The sequence below is a fragment of the Perognathus longimembris genome, chromosome 16, assembly GCF_023159225.1.
Source record: "Perognathus longimembris pacificus isolate PPM17 chromosome 16, ASM2315922v1, whole genome shotgun sequence".
Classification (NCBI taxonomy): domain Eukaryota; kingdom Metazoa; phylum Chordata; class Mammalia; order Rodentia; family Heteromyidae; genus Perognathus; species Perognathus longimembris.
Genome location: NC_063176.1, coordinates 35,639,424 through 35,651,413, shown reverse-complemented (window position 1 = coordinate 35,651,413; position 11,990 = coordinate 35,639,424). Strand labels below are relative to the sequence as shown.

At 45.6% G+C, this 11,990-nt stretch overlaps 1 protein-coding gene across 13 annotated transcripts in view; it reads right to left on the bottom strand.

Moving 5' to 3' along the window:
* The window catches only part of Apbb2 (amyloid beta precursor protein binding family B member 2), a 277,295-nt gene that overhangs the window by 56,612 nt on the left and 208,693 nt on the right, over positions 1 to 11,990 (bottom strand). For all 13 annotated transcript variants that reach the window (XM_048364644.1, XM_048364643.1, XM_048364650.1 and 10 more), the window contains 2 exons: positions 2,475 to 2,621; positions 284 to 411 (listed from right to left, as the gene is read on the bottom strand). In XM_048364644.1, the coding sequence (XP_048220601.1) occupies positions 284 to 411; positions 2,475 to 2,621 (275 nt within the window). The remainder of the gene's footprint in view (positions 1 to 283; positions 412 to 2,474; positions 2,622 to 11,990) is intronic.

The following is an 11,990-nucleotide window of genomic DNA, read 5'->3' as shown; positions in this document are numbered from 1 at the left end:
GACGTTGAAACTGGTAGGTGAGGTGGGGACTTAGCATGAGGATGGCTAGGAGAAGCACAGAGAACTTGAAGGCAAGAGCCAGAGCTGGCAGAGATTTGAGGCCCAGGAACTAGGAAAGGGAGTCACCAGAACTAGAAATAGGGATATGCTCTCATCTGGGATGTTTCTAACCAGAGTTTCTGTCAAATCAGGTTGCAAAGAAGGACAGATTCAGGGAGGTGCTGTGGGCCCACACTTTAGGGGATCAACTTCAGGGGTACCAGGCAAGGAGTCCAGGACTTACCGGCCATTGTCGCGGCCCACGCCCCACACACGAATGCTCACGATGGGCTGGGAGTGCAGGACGCTGCGGTCCATAGGGTCCACCAGGCTGAGCACATCATTCTCCAGGATCAGGTACATGTCCTTGCCCTGTAGCCCAAGAGAAAAGCATGTCTTTCTCACATCCTCATCCCGCTGAAACAAAGGAAGCCGCCCTCCGGGTCTACACTTGGTGCTCTAAGAGGGAAACATCCTTTCTATGCTGACACATACTTCCTTGCACCCCTCTAGCCCTCAATTGCTCCATCCTCCCGGTGCTCTAAAATGTGTCCTCAGCCTGCTTTCCAGCCAGCACTGACTTTACTTATTTACACTTCTGCATCTGGGAGATGAAAGGCTGGTGTAGAGTCCATGGAGAATCGGCTGTGTTCTGACCTTAGGTTCTGCCAGCCATTCACTCAGCATTCCTCAGGCATCCCTCTGCCTTCCTGGTCTCTCCTCCACTCACTTTCCCACCCCTTCATGTCCACACAACATGGCCACACAACACCGGTTGGTTCTAAAAACAGCTCATAGCTCTCTGCCTCGGTTTCCCATGGAAATGATTATATTGTATGCCTGAGGTGCAGGTTTATGAGCTCTGTAGTCTGCCCTACAGAAGCTTGGCTTATAATCTCCAACTCAGCAGTTGGGAAAGTAGGATTTCGGGCTAAAGTATCCTGCAGGAATTCTGTCAGCCACAGAACCTGTGAAGGGCACTGCTGTAGAACTGAGCTGTGGTGGGGCTCAACTCTCACAATGCTACTGGGTGTTTTCAACCTTTTGTGTCTCATCTTCTACTTATGTCAGTTGTTTTGTGGGCGAGAGCAGTAGACTCTCAATTTTACTCTTTAACCATGTAATCCTTGATAGCTCTTCAATCCCCAAGAAAGACAGATCAGTTGCTATTCAGTAAAGCTTTTGAGAATAATGTCTTAGGCTCCTATCAGAAGTTGTCAGAGTGAATTCAGCTCTGCCACTCAGGGTGCAACACTGCTCCTGCCAGCCAGTGTTGAAGCTTGTGGCTGTTGTTGGCTAGTGTCTACAGCTGACTTTAAGAATGATCTAAGTCTCCCATGGAGCAGCTAAGTGATCTATGGATGAAATCACTGGCAGACAACACAACCTGGGCAGACTGATGTGGCCAAAGAAATTCAGAGCCTAGAGTAATAGGTTGTGTGCTGCCCAGACCTACACTACCTCTAAATGTCAGTTACTCCCATGTTAGTATAAATCACAGCAACCTTCCTTGCAAATCTTAGCTAAGAACTGTTCTTTGGAATAGTTAGCATTTTGATGAAAGGAAAGAGAAGATAGATGGATAATTTAGCCCTGGATATAAGATGGAAAGTGGGAGGTAATAAACATAGTGAGTGGGTAATAAATATCATAAAGGTATACAGGCATTTACTTGGGAAGGAAAGAATTCTTTCTCCTCTGCCCCTGTGCCTGAGGTTTAAGTCTGGTTGGCAGTTCTTCCCCACTTGAAGGCAAACAGACTGCATCATGGAAAGACTTGGGAACCCAGCTCTCATTGTGACATGGTGCTAGAAGAAATAGTTCAATCCAAAAGCAAACTTCGGAACCCATGTTCAATCAACTGGACAAGTAGGGTTGCTCAAGCAGCGAGCATATGCTACGGTGCTCCTGATGGTTCTCAGAGCACAGAAGGAATAGGGTTTTCTCTGTTTGATGTGATTTTATGCACATTTGTTATTTTTAGCGACTCTCTTTTCTGAAACTAACCAACATTTCAGAGTAGGACACCTTTGTTGAAAGTAAGGAAGAAGACCCAGGGACCAAGTCCCCAATGGATGCTGATTTTAAATGAGGAACAGTTGATCTCAAAGAAAAGCAATCTGTTTTTGAGGTATGGCAGCGATGTTTCATGCAGAATTCTGAAGGCTTCCAGACCCCCATGAGTTCATGTATGGACCTGAGAGGATGGAAGGCTAACTACCAGGAGGACTCTGTCATTTAGCCAGGGCCACTCCCACATGAAAGGCAATGTCATCTGGATGGACCATGCCTACACTACCTGCCATTATGTGGAAATACACTGACTGGTAAGCACCCCACAGCCCCTCCCTGCCATGTCCTCTAGAGTGCAGGCTTCATAAAACAGGGGGAAAATGCAGAGAAGGGGTCACGGATGAGTCCCACGTGCTACTCACCTCGCCCCAAATGCCCACGGTATCCCGGATGTCGTTTTTGCAGTAAGAAAGCTGCCTGATGCAGTTGTTGACAGCAACACTGCTTTTCCCGGGGGCGAGGTCCTCCTCTGCCATCTCCACCCATCCAAGAGAGCGCACAGCGAAACACTGGAAGACAGTGGAACAGGATGTGATGCACGGGCTAGGGCTGAAGTCTGCCATTTTATACTAAAATTCTCAGGCAGCTTACAGAGGCTGTTGAACGCCGTCAGTGGCCTCATGTTCAAGCACCTCATTTCACTAACAAATCCACTCTTGTTGGAAAATTACATGGTGAAGTTTTTTTTAAATTAAAAGACATAAAGGTAATCTTGTTCTCTCAGATTTATTTTTTTCTAGAATAGATTATTAGAGTGAAAATTACAGGGAAAATGAATGGGCACAAGAATTGCTGAGTTTCCATGATCTACGTTAAGGTAGGTTTTATTTGCTTTAAACATAACAAACACATCTCCATGAGATTTACTATTATTAACCACCTAGGAAAAGAAAACAGAAGAGGGGCTGTGCACCAGTGGCTCATGCATGTAATCCTAACTACTCAGGAGGCTAAGATGTGAGGATCATAGTTCAAAGCCAGCCCGGGCAAGAAAGTCCCTGACTCTTATCTCCAATTAACCACCAGAAAGCTGGAAGTGGTGCTGTGGCTCAAGTGGTAGAGTGTTAGCCTTGAGCTGAAGAGCTCAGGGACAATGCCCAGGCCCAGAGTTCAAGCCCCACACCTGACAAACCCACACCTGACAAAAAGGGAGGGAGGGAGGGAGGGAGGGAGGGAGGGAGGGAGGGAGGGGAGGAAAAATAGAAAAGGGAATTGTGCTGCTGGTGGGGTTTGAACTTAGGGCCTTGTATTCTTTCTTGGTTTTGTCACTCAAGGCTGGTACCCTTCCACTTGAGCCACATTTTCCTCCAGCACTTGTTTCTAAGAACATAATAATGTCTGGTACCCAGAAATGTGGGGAAATGTGGGATGTGCCTCCAGGGTAACAAGGGATTCTGAGGACAAATGGTGTTTGATATCAGAAGCAGACCCTGAAATGCTTGCCAACAGAATTGTAAGATTGCTTAAAGCATGAGTCCAATATACTTTTCTATCATTCATACTCAGGTATTTTGAGATCATGCCACGTTTCAAATGTTCACCTATTCACTGTAGTCCTCTTAATTTCAAAAGTATTACTGGCTTATTTCATCAAGTCATCCTTTATCAAGGACGCAAAGCAAACTTCTCAGCATAGGTGAGGGCGGTTTGCTCCCAATATCTGTCAGCAGGGCTGCTGGCCACAGGATGGTCTGAGCTGTGGGCCCTCATCCCTCCATCCCTCCCTGTGTCCCGAGGTCCCTTCCAAACTATGCATCATTTGAAGAGACCATCCTTCCAGGCCAGGAGGGGCTGACAAGCAGCCATACTCTTCCTCGGTGGTTTCCAAAGAGAACTCGAAAAAGGAAAATGCAGAAATGGTAGCAATTTGCCCTCGTGTGACCATCACTGAGTTTAGATGGGTCTTTTCACCCCACCACCATGACCAGACAAGACACCCCCTTCCTTTTTCCTCAGGGTGGGGATGATGAGTATCCACCAGAAGCAGCCTATTCAACAAACTGGTGTCTCAGAGGGGAAGGCTGAGCACACAGTAAGCCTCAGCTGCCATTCGCAGGGCCCCCAAAGCCCCTTGGCAGTATGTCTCTTGGAGAAAGGCATGGGAGAACCCTTCCCAGTTCCTGGGCACCGGTGGATATGCTGCGGGAAAGCTGACTGCAGAGAAGGTCATGTGGGCTCTTGGTTTGGAGGGAATTCACTTATTGCTTACTTCTGCTCTTACTAGCAGGAGGCAGAGCAGAGTTGTATCACCTGACAGAGCAAACGAGGTGTTTTACATAGACCACAGTAACTCATTCTCACTTATTCTCACCTCCACCCTCCAGCATGGCCCCACCCGTGTTATAGACAAGGAAAGTGAGCGCAGCACAAAGCTGGGATTCCAGTGCAGGAGGTTTGGCTTCTGTTCTCTGAAATCTTATGGAAGGGTCAGTGTCACGTGGAGTCAGGCCCCCAAAGAAATCACAGAGAGCAACAGCACTGTAGCTCTGGGTGGGGCAGCATGGACCCCAGTCTTATCCATGTTTAATGGATATGGCGACCTTGGGCAAGTCATTTACTATATTCCAGTTTTTTTGTTAATTCATAAAAATGGGAATATTAATAGTATCAGTTACCTCGCAGGGTTTTATGAGGACAAAGTGGTACAGAGAGCTAAACATACAGCAAACATTCAATGGATGCTTGCTGAATGAAAGAGCAAATATACACAGTGCCATGTAAAATCTTGTCACCAAAGGAAGAAAGAGACCTAGGAAGGAGTGTAATTAGAGCAACCCCATGATCCAGTCCTTCCCACCCTGATGTTTCTGTCTTATGTTCATAACTCTGGCAAATTTAACAGCAGCCCTTTCCTTTACTCTCAGAAGTGTTCTTGGTAGGACTCTAAATTATGAGTTCACTGTATTCAATATCCTAGTGAATTCAGCCTCTGCTGAAGTAAGGCTTAGACAGAAGCATTGTGATGATAGATTTAATAGAAAAAGGGTTCAAGTTGGACAGGACAGCTTAGGACAGGAGACAGCTTAGGAAGCCTGTAATGGGCACCCTAAGGGCACGTGTTATTGTAGGATGGTCATAGACTCAAAACCAGAAGCCAAGCTGGGTATGTCAGCATACAGGAGGCCTAAGTAGGAGGATCATGGGTTTGATGACAACTTGAGTTAAAAGCAAGACCTTATCTCCCCTGTTTAAAAAATTGGAAAACAAAACCAAATCCAAGAAGCTAGGAACACATTTCTCCAACGTATCTAAACTGCCTACTAGTAAAGTTTCCAACTTGCGGATACTCATGACAGTTCATTAATAAGGAAAGTAAAAGAGCAGTGGCTGCCCTTTGTCTCTTGAGTCCAAGAACATACGGATTTCTATCTAAACAAGCTCAGTAAACCCAAGCATATCCTTCTTGGCTAAGAAACAGGAACCACCCGGCCCACTACAACACATTTAGAAAATCCTTTTGTCATGCTGCTAAAAAAGGGAAGAAAGCCCAACCTATATAATTAGGATGATGGCAAATTCATTTTAAATCATTTTCCCTATGCAATCCTACAAGTGTTTTAATTTAGTTCCCCATCTAAAATGGGTCACCACCACTCCATGTGGCTAAAGAAAAATGAAACAAGCTAGTGGTTGAACCTGTAATCCTAGCCACTCAGGAGGCAAAGATCTGAGGATCATGGTTCAATGCCAGCCCAGGCCAATAAGTCTACACAACTCTTATCTCCAATTAACCAACTGCCAAAAAGCCAGAAGTAGAACTGTGGCTCCAGTGGTAGAGCACTGGCCTTGAGCAAAAAGAAGATCAGGGATAGAGCCAAGAGGTCAAGCTCTAGGAAAGATATGTGTGAGCCTGTGCGCGCACACGTGTGCACACACACACACACAGAGAAATGCTGAGCTCCACCAGGGCGCCAGCTGGGCTCCCTCCCAGGGCTTTACAGAGCAACAGGCACTGTTCAGTGCTGCCCCCATGTGACAAGGAAGGTTTATAACTATCTATCTTTTCCTTAAACCCACAACAAAGATATTTAACCTAATTAGCTGCTCTGAGAATAAATACGATTTTTAGGGCAGGGGAGGAGCTAGAACTATTTAATCAAATCATCTATCTTCTTTAAGCCTTTAAAATAAAAAAAATCAGCACATGCATTTTCATGGATGCCCATTCCTCAACAGCTCTTAATCAACAAGGGCAAAAAGAAGTACATTTCAGGGTTGCGATGGTACAACTGGATGTCTCTGGATTCAAGTCACAATTTGGAGGTTACCAGCAAGAAACTTTGGGTTCCATTTCTTCACCTGTAAAAGTGGAAAAATAACACTACCTACATTGTATGGTACTCTGAGTATTCTACAAGGTAATTCAGGCAAAGTGCTTCACGTACTGGCTGTGAAGTAGCCAGAACTCAATACACGTTTTTAATCACTATCTTTATAAATACTTATTCTTTTCTATTCATAGGTTTTAAAGATTTCTCAGCCAAGTTAGCACATAGAGATTATTGTAGACCATAATGTATGTGCATATACCTCCTTGGTAAAACATAGAAATCCATTTCTTAGTCTAAAGCTACACTGTTCCTAAGACAGGCCCTGAATGTAAAATGTGGGTTCACATTCCAGGGCTGCCACTTCACATCTGTGATCCTAGGCAAACTAACGACCAGGCCTCAGCTTTTTCATCTGTTAAAACACCTGTCTCCCAACACAAATCAAATATTGTGAGGATCAGAGTTTGTAGATGCTCCTGTTGGTTTTGTTAGTTATTATGGGCATTTGTAGATGAATTAGGAAGGAGATAGTTCTGGACCTGGGCTTCCTTCTCTAGTACTTTTTTCCCCATTATTCAACCACTCAGAACCAAATTATTTCATTATAGCTGGAGCAGTCATCCCAATTTTAACTTCTATCTCAGAGTCCTATACTAAGATAGACAGGTGCCTATAAGAGAATGTTTTCCTAAGACATGCAAGGTGGTACAGGGTACAGTGTAAAGCCTTTGTTTCTATGGACACAGTCTTGGGTTCCAACTCTTCTATTTCAATCAGCAGGTGTTCAACCTTCAGGATTCTATATCTACTTACTTGGTTGACAAATGGTAATGGTAATACTAAGCTTGCAGAGGTGTGGGGGAGATTCCAGAGAAATGATATGGATAAATGGCTGGCATACTGTAGGCACTCAACAAATGTTGACTTGATCCCCTTCTCTATGGATCTAGAAGACTCTACCATTTCATCCCTTGTTTTCCCCAGTCTTCCATTTCTCCTTCCCTAGCTGAATTTCTAAGTCACTGTCATGAGTGTTCATGGAAACAAGCAAGACCAGGCTCCTGCAGGAAGCTAGAGGACCTTATCACTAGACCACCAGGTGGACCATAAGTTGAGGCAGGACTAGACTATGGAGCTGGAGCTCCAGAGCAGAACCTCTGGCCTGAGGAGCCACTTGTAGACCACAGAACCAAAGAAGATGGTGGTTAGTGTCCATGGAGCTGCATATTTGATGCCCCAGCCCAGACAACTCTCTGTAGCTGCTGAAGGAGAGTGACACAAAGGTAAATGATGCCAGAATTGATGGAAATACTATGTTACACATGCTTAAAAATGGAAACAAGTTCAATGGAAACGGAGAGGCTAAAATTTGGTCTGTTATGAGTGTAACTCATTATAGGAATGATCATTTGAGCCTAATTATTGAGCTGTACAGACAACTGAGTGTTCATGTCAGTGAGCATTGATTAAATACTGCATTCCTGGAGACCTAAGGAAGGTGTCACAGACACTCCCTCTTCCTCACAGGCTTCTGATGGGCAGACACAAGGATAGGAAACCACAGCTTGGTGTGAAATATGGGGGACAAGCTTGTGCTGGGAGCAAAGTTGCTGCGATTATGATTATGCATGGTTTCAAACAGGTTTTATTGCATTTCTTTGAAAGAATAAAATGCTTTTCATTCCAAGATGCAGTGGATTCTTCCAGGACAGGGTCTGGAGCATCCCTGGAGTGGAGTGTGACCTAATTCTCCATCCAGAAGGAAGCAAGGAATCAGCCTGGTGAATTATTCAGCACAGCCATGACCTTAGAAGCCAGGGGAGACCCAGAATGCATTTCTGCTCAGGCTCCCGTGAGTACATCACCATTCTTGCTGTTTCTTAAACTGCCTGCTACACACTGAGCATCTGAGCAGAGAACAAGACACATGACCCTTTGGGGCACTGGGTTCACTAGTGCCATTTACTTGAACTTTCCTCTTCCTGTTTTTCCAAGTAAGAGTCTTACTAGGAAAGTTCACACTATGCTAATACCTGACCAGCCTGTCTATGGGGAAGAAGCTGACCAGAATAATAGCCAGCAGCATGGCACACTTACACTAGGTCAGGCACTAAGCAGGGATCTGCAGTTGGAATATCAGCCGCAACATCTACCTTCATGCCTGCCTGCTTTCCCACTACTGGCGGCCAGTAGCTCCCAGCCTGGTTCACCTCTGCCAACAAAACATTTCTAATGCCTGGTCCACAGAGCGTCCTATTAATCTGCTAAGTGGCCTGAATCATCATTGCACCATGAGCCAGTTACACAAATTTGAAAATGAAAGCAGAATGCCAACTGAGTAATTTACAAAGAGAAAGCAAGCATCAGTCTGACCCGACTCCATGGATTACTAACAAGAGGATCTGCTTGCTAAAGCAATCCCTCTCTGTTTCTTTTCATCACCAGCCCACTGCAAGCTGAGGAACAGAGACACAAGCAGAGGAGCCTGAGCCAACAGCTCAATGGCCAGAATCTTGGCAAATCTTCCATTCTTACCAGAGACACGAGTTATGATTTAGTAGAAGCATCTTTCATTGTATTTATCACTTCCAGCCTGGGGACCAGGCTGGTATTAGATGGTCTATTTTTTATCAATGGAAACTGTGAGTACAGGTTAGTTGAACTGAGAGATGTAGTTCAGGGTTTCCAAAATGTCATGGCACAAATCACACGTGTGTGTACATGCTTGGACATAAATTTACAGACCTGTATGAGGCATATTAGTAGTGATCATTTATTAGGGCTCTCTTGGTGAAGAATAATTTATATAGTGGGCAGGAATCTCAAAATAGCCGTGAGGATTGAAGCCCACACTCAAAGATCCTGACACACCTAGAGAGATGAGCATCCTGAGCTTCTGAACTTGCAATCTTCGTATTTGGGCACTTGGCTGACTACCTGTTTACACTCTCAGCACCCAGCTAGACCCAGAGGCTGTCCCTGGAGCCAGGGACAAATGAGCTTTGTGCTAATTTTCTTTTAAGAGATGGGGATCTGGACAACTCTGTGCCTTGACCATTGTCCCTCTGTCCCAACAGCAACTCAGGCTTCAGATGCCGAGAAGCTAGTGCTGTGAAGGGCCTCAGGGCACGGAGCAGGCTTGCTGTGGAGTACGACAAGGACCATCTGGACCATTCCTGCACTTGTCCCAGCAATATGAGCCAGGAATAGAAGTCAACAATACTTTCTTAAACTGCTTAAAAATCCAACAGCTCCTGCAAGAGGTAATTTCTAATATGCAAAGTTATGGCTCTTACGGCAGAGAAATATGGGATGGAGACTTTTTTCTTCAGGGTTGGGGAATGAATTCACTCTACTGTGGAGCTATACCCGCAATCCCCAGAGAGACTTCTTAAACACCAGCACCTCAAAGTCAGATTTATGAGGCCCCGAAGGACAGCTCTACATTACTTATACAAAGCATCTCCACAAGTCACATTCTGACAGTGGCCATGGTGGCATAGTGATGTGTTCCATAAAAGGGAACTTTATCCAAATATTCTGCTAGAGATGCTCAATCCACCCAGCTGGGCAGATGCTGTGAACATTAGATTCTTGTCCCACCCTCCCAGAGCATGAGCAAGAGCACAGGGAAGTGGAGGCCAAGAGGCTTGGCTGGCAGGGTGCTGCTTCTATTCCTGCCCATGTACAGCAGATGTCAGCTTGCCTGGGAAAACATGCCTATTCCCTGCAAGTGTGAGTGGTATTTTAGTTTTCCCCTGTAGAGTCTTGGAAAAGACTGAGATAAGTTCTCAGGCCTGCATGGCTGATTTACGCTACAGATTATGTTTCTGGTGCAGCGAGGCTAGGAAGCGCTATTTGTGGAGTAAGCATAGAGTAAAACCATAATGTGTGTCTGAAATGCACCACGTAAAGTGGAACACTTCATTTTGCTAGGAAAAGCAATATGGCCATGTGAGCTCCAGGACAGATGCTGAGCCTGAGAAAGGAGCAGAGAGAGCCTGCTGTTTCCCCAGACTAGAGAAGAAGGAGGTGGTCAGACCTGAGACTCCCTAGGCAAAGAATGGCCTTTTGCTGGTTAATTGGAGACAGAGTCTCTGTGAAATGTTTTGCCCAGGCTGGCTTCAAACTGTGATCCTCAGATCTCAGATGCCTGAGCTACCAATGGTGCTGAGTAAGGCTATCATTCTGAACAACAGTTTTGCCATAAGCAAACTCACTAGGCAGGACCTGAGGCCATTCAGAACTTGCTCTGTAGGGAAGGTCTCTACCACCAATGTGCCATGGGGCTGGAACAGAGTTCTTCCTCTGTACAGCTCAAATGCTCAAATGCACCATGAGTACGCCCTGGGCTTCAAGTTTGCTAACTTACAACTTGTGTGGAGTCCCTGGGTACAGCTGAGGTGGAGCAAAGGGATGCGAGAACAAGGAGTTCCAATTCCCTACTTTAATACATGCCCCATTCCTTGGTCCCATGCCTTTCACATTTGTGCCTCTTGGTGACGATTCTGTGGTTCAAGAGGCCCCCAGGAGCAGGGCTAAGTGCTCTGAAGCACAAGAAGGCTATGAGGTGTCTTACCAAAAAAAAGTATGTTAGACAAGTCTTGCAGCAAGTCAGTGCCATAGTAAGAAAGGTGAAAGCACAGACAGAGTAAGGGGGATGGCTGTTAACCTGATTTCTTCAGAAGCAGGGGCTCTGGTGTCGGCAATGTCACTTCAAGAATCAATAGTCCCAGTCCTTTGTGGCAGGGCAAAGATGTGAGGTGTGAGGGAAGGCAGGACATCTAACTGCTTTAAGCTTTTGGCATCTCCATTAGTGCAGGGAGGGGCTCTTCACTATGCCTAGAAATATGAGTCCTTGGGCTTTTGCCCTGGTGCCTGTTAGGGTGTCATCTGATTTATGGATCTGATTTACAAGTTTACAGATTTACAATGAGAGAGGCAGACTGAGAGGAGACAAAGGGGAAGAGTCTGGGCTAAAAGATCGCTCTGGATGTTTCTCACATGTATGGTCCTCTTCCTTTCCACCCTGGTTCTCACTGGGCTCCAGGCTGACCCCTCTTGCAGGAAGTTCATGTGTGAGTCATGGGCCTCCCCATAAACTGCCCGCTCCCTGTCTCATATACTTGTGTCACCTCCAGTGGCCTGTATTGATTATGGAGAGATGTTCCCCACTTCCCAAACTCTCTCTCTTCATTTCTTTGTCTTGCACGACAGGGAGTTTGTTTCACCTAATGTACTTGTATTCCATGTGTGCATTCTGCTGTGAGAGCTACAGGGGGCCAGGCACACATAGCCAGGCTTACGGCAATCCTTGGTGCAAAGTACAAAAAGTTCTCATCATCAGCACCAGGACTCGTTTGATTTTTATTGTTGGTGTTTAAGAAAGGTTTTTATTGCACTATTCAGCAAGAAATGAGAGATCTGCAATTTTCTGCCATGAACTCAATGAGTTCATAGTGCGTGAAGACCTACAAAGACCTCAATTAAAAGCATGGTTGTTAGTGGCCCTAAAGAGCATCGGTGCTATTTGGGCTCTAAAAGCTGATGATTAGAAGGCTCATCGCTACTTACCCAGGAAAGGCATTTAACCATGCACAGAGGGCT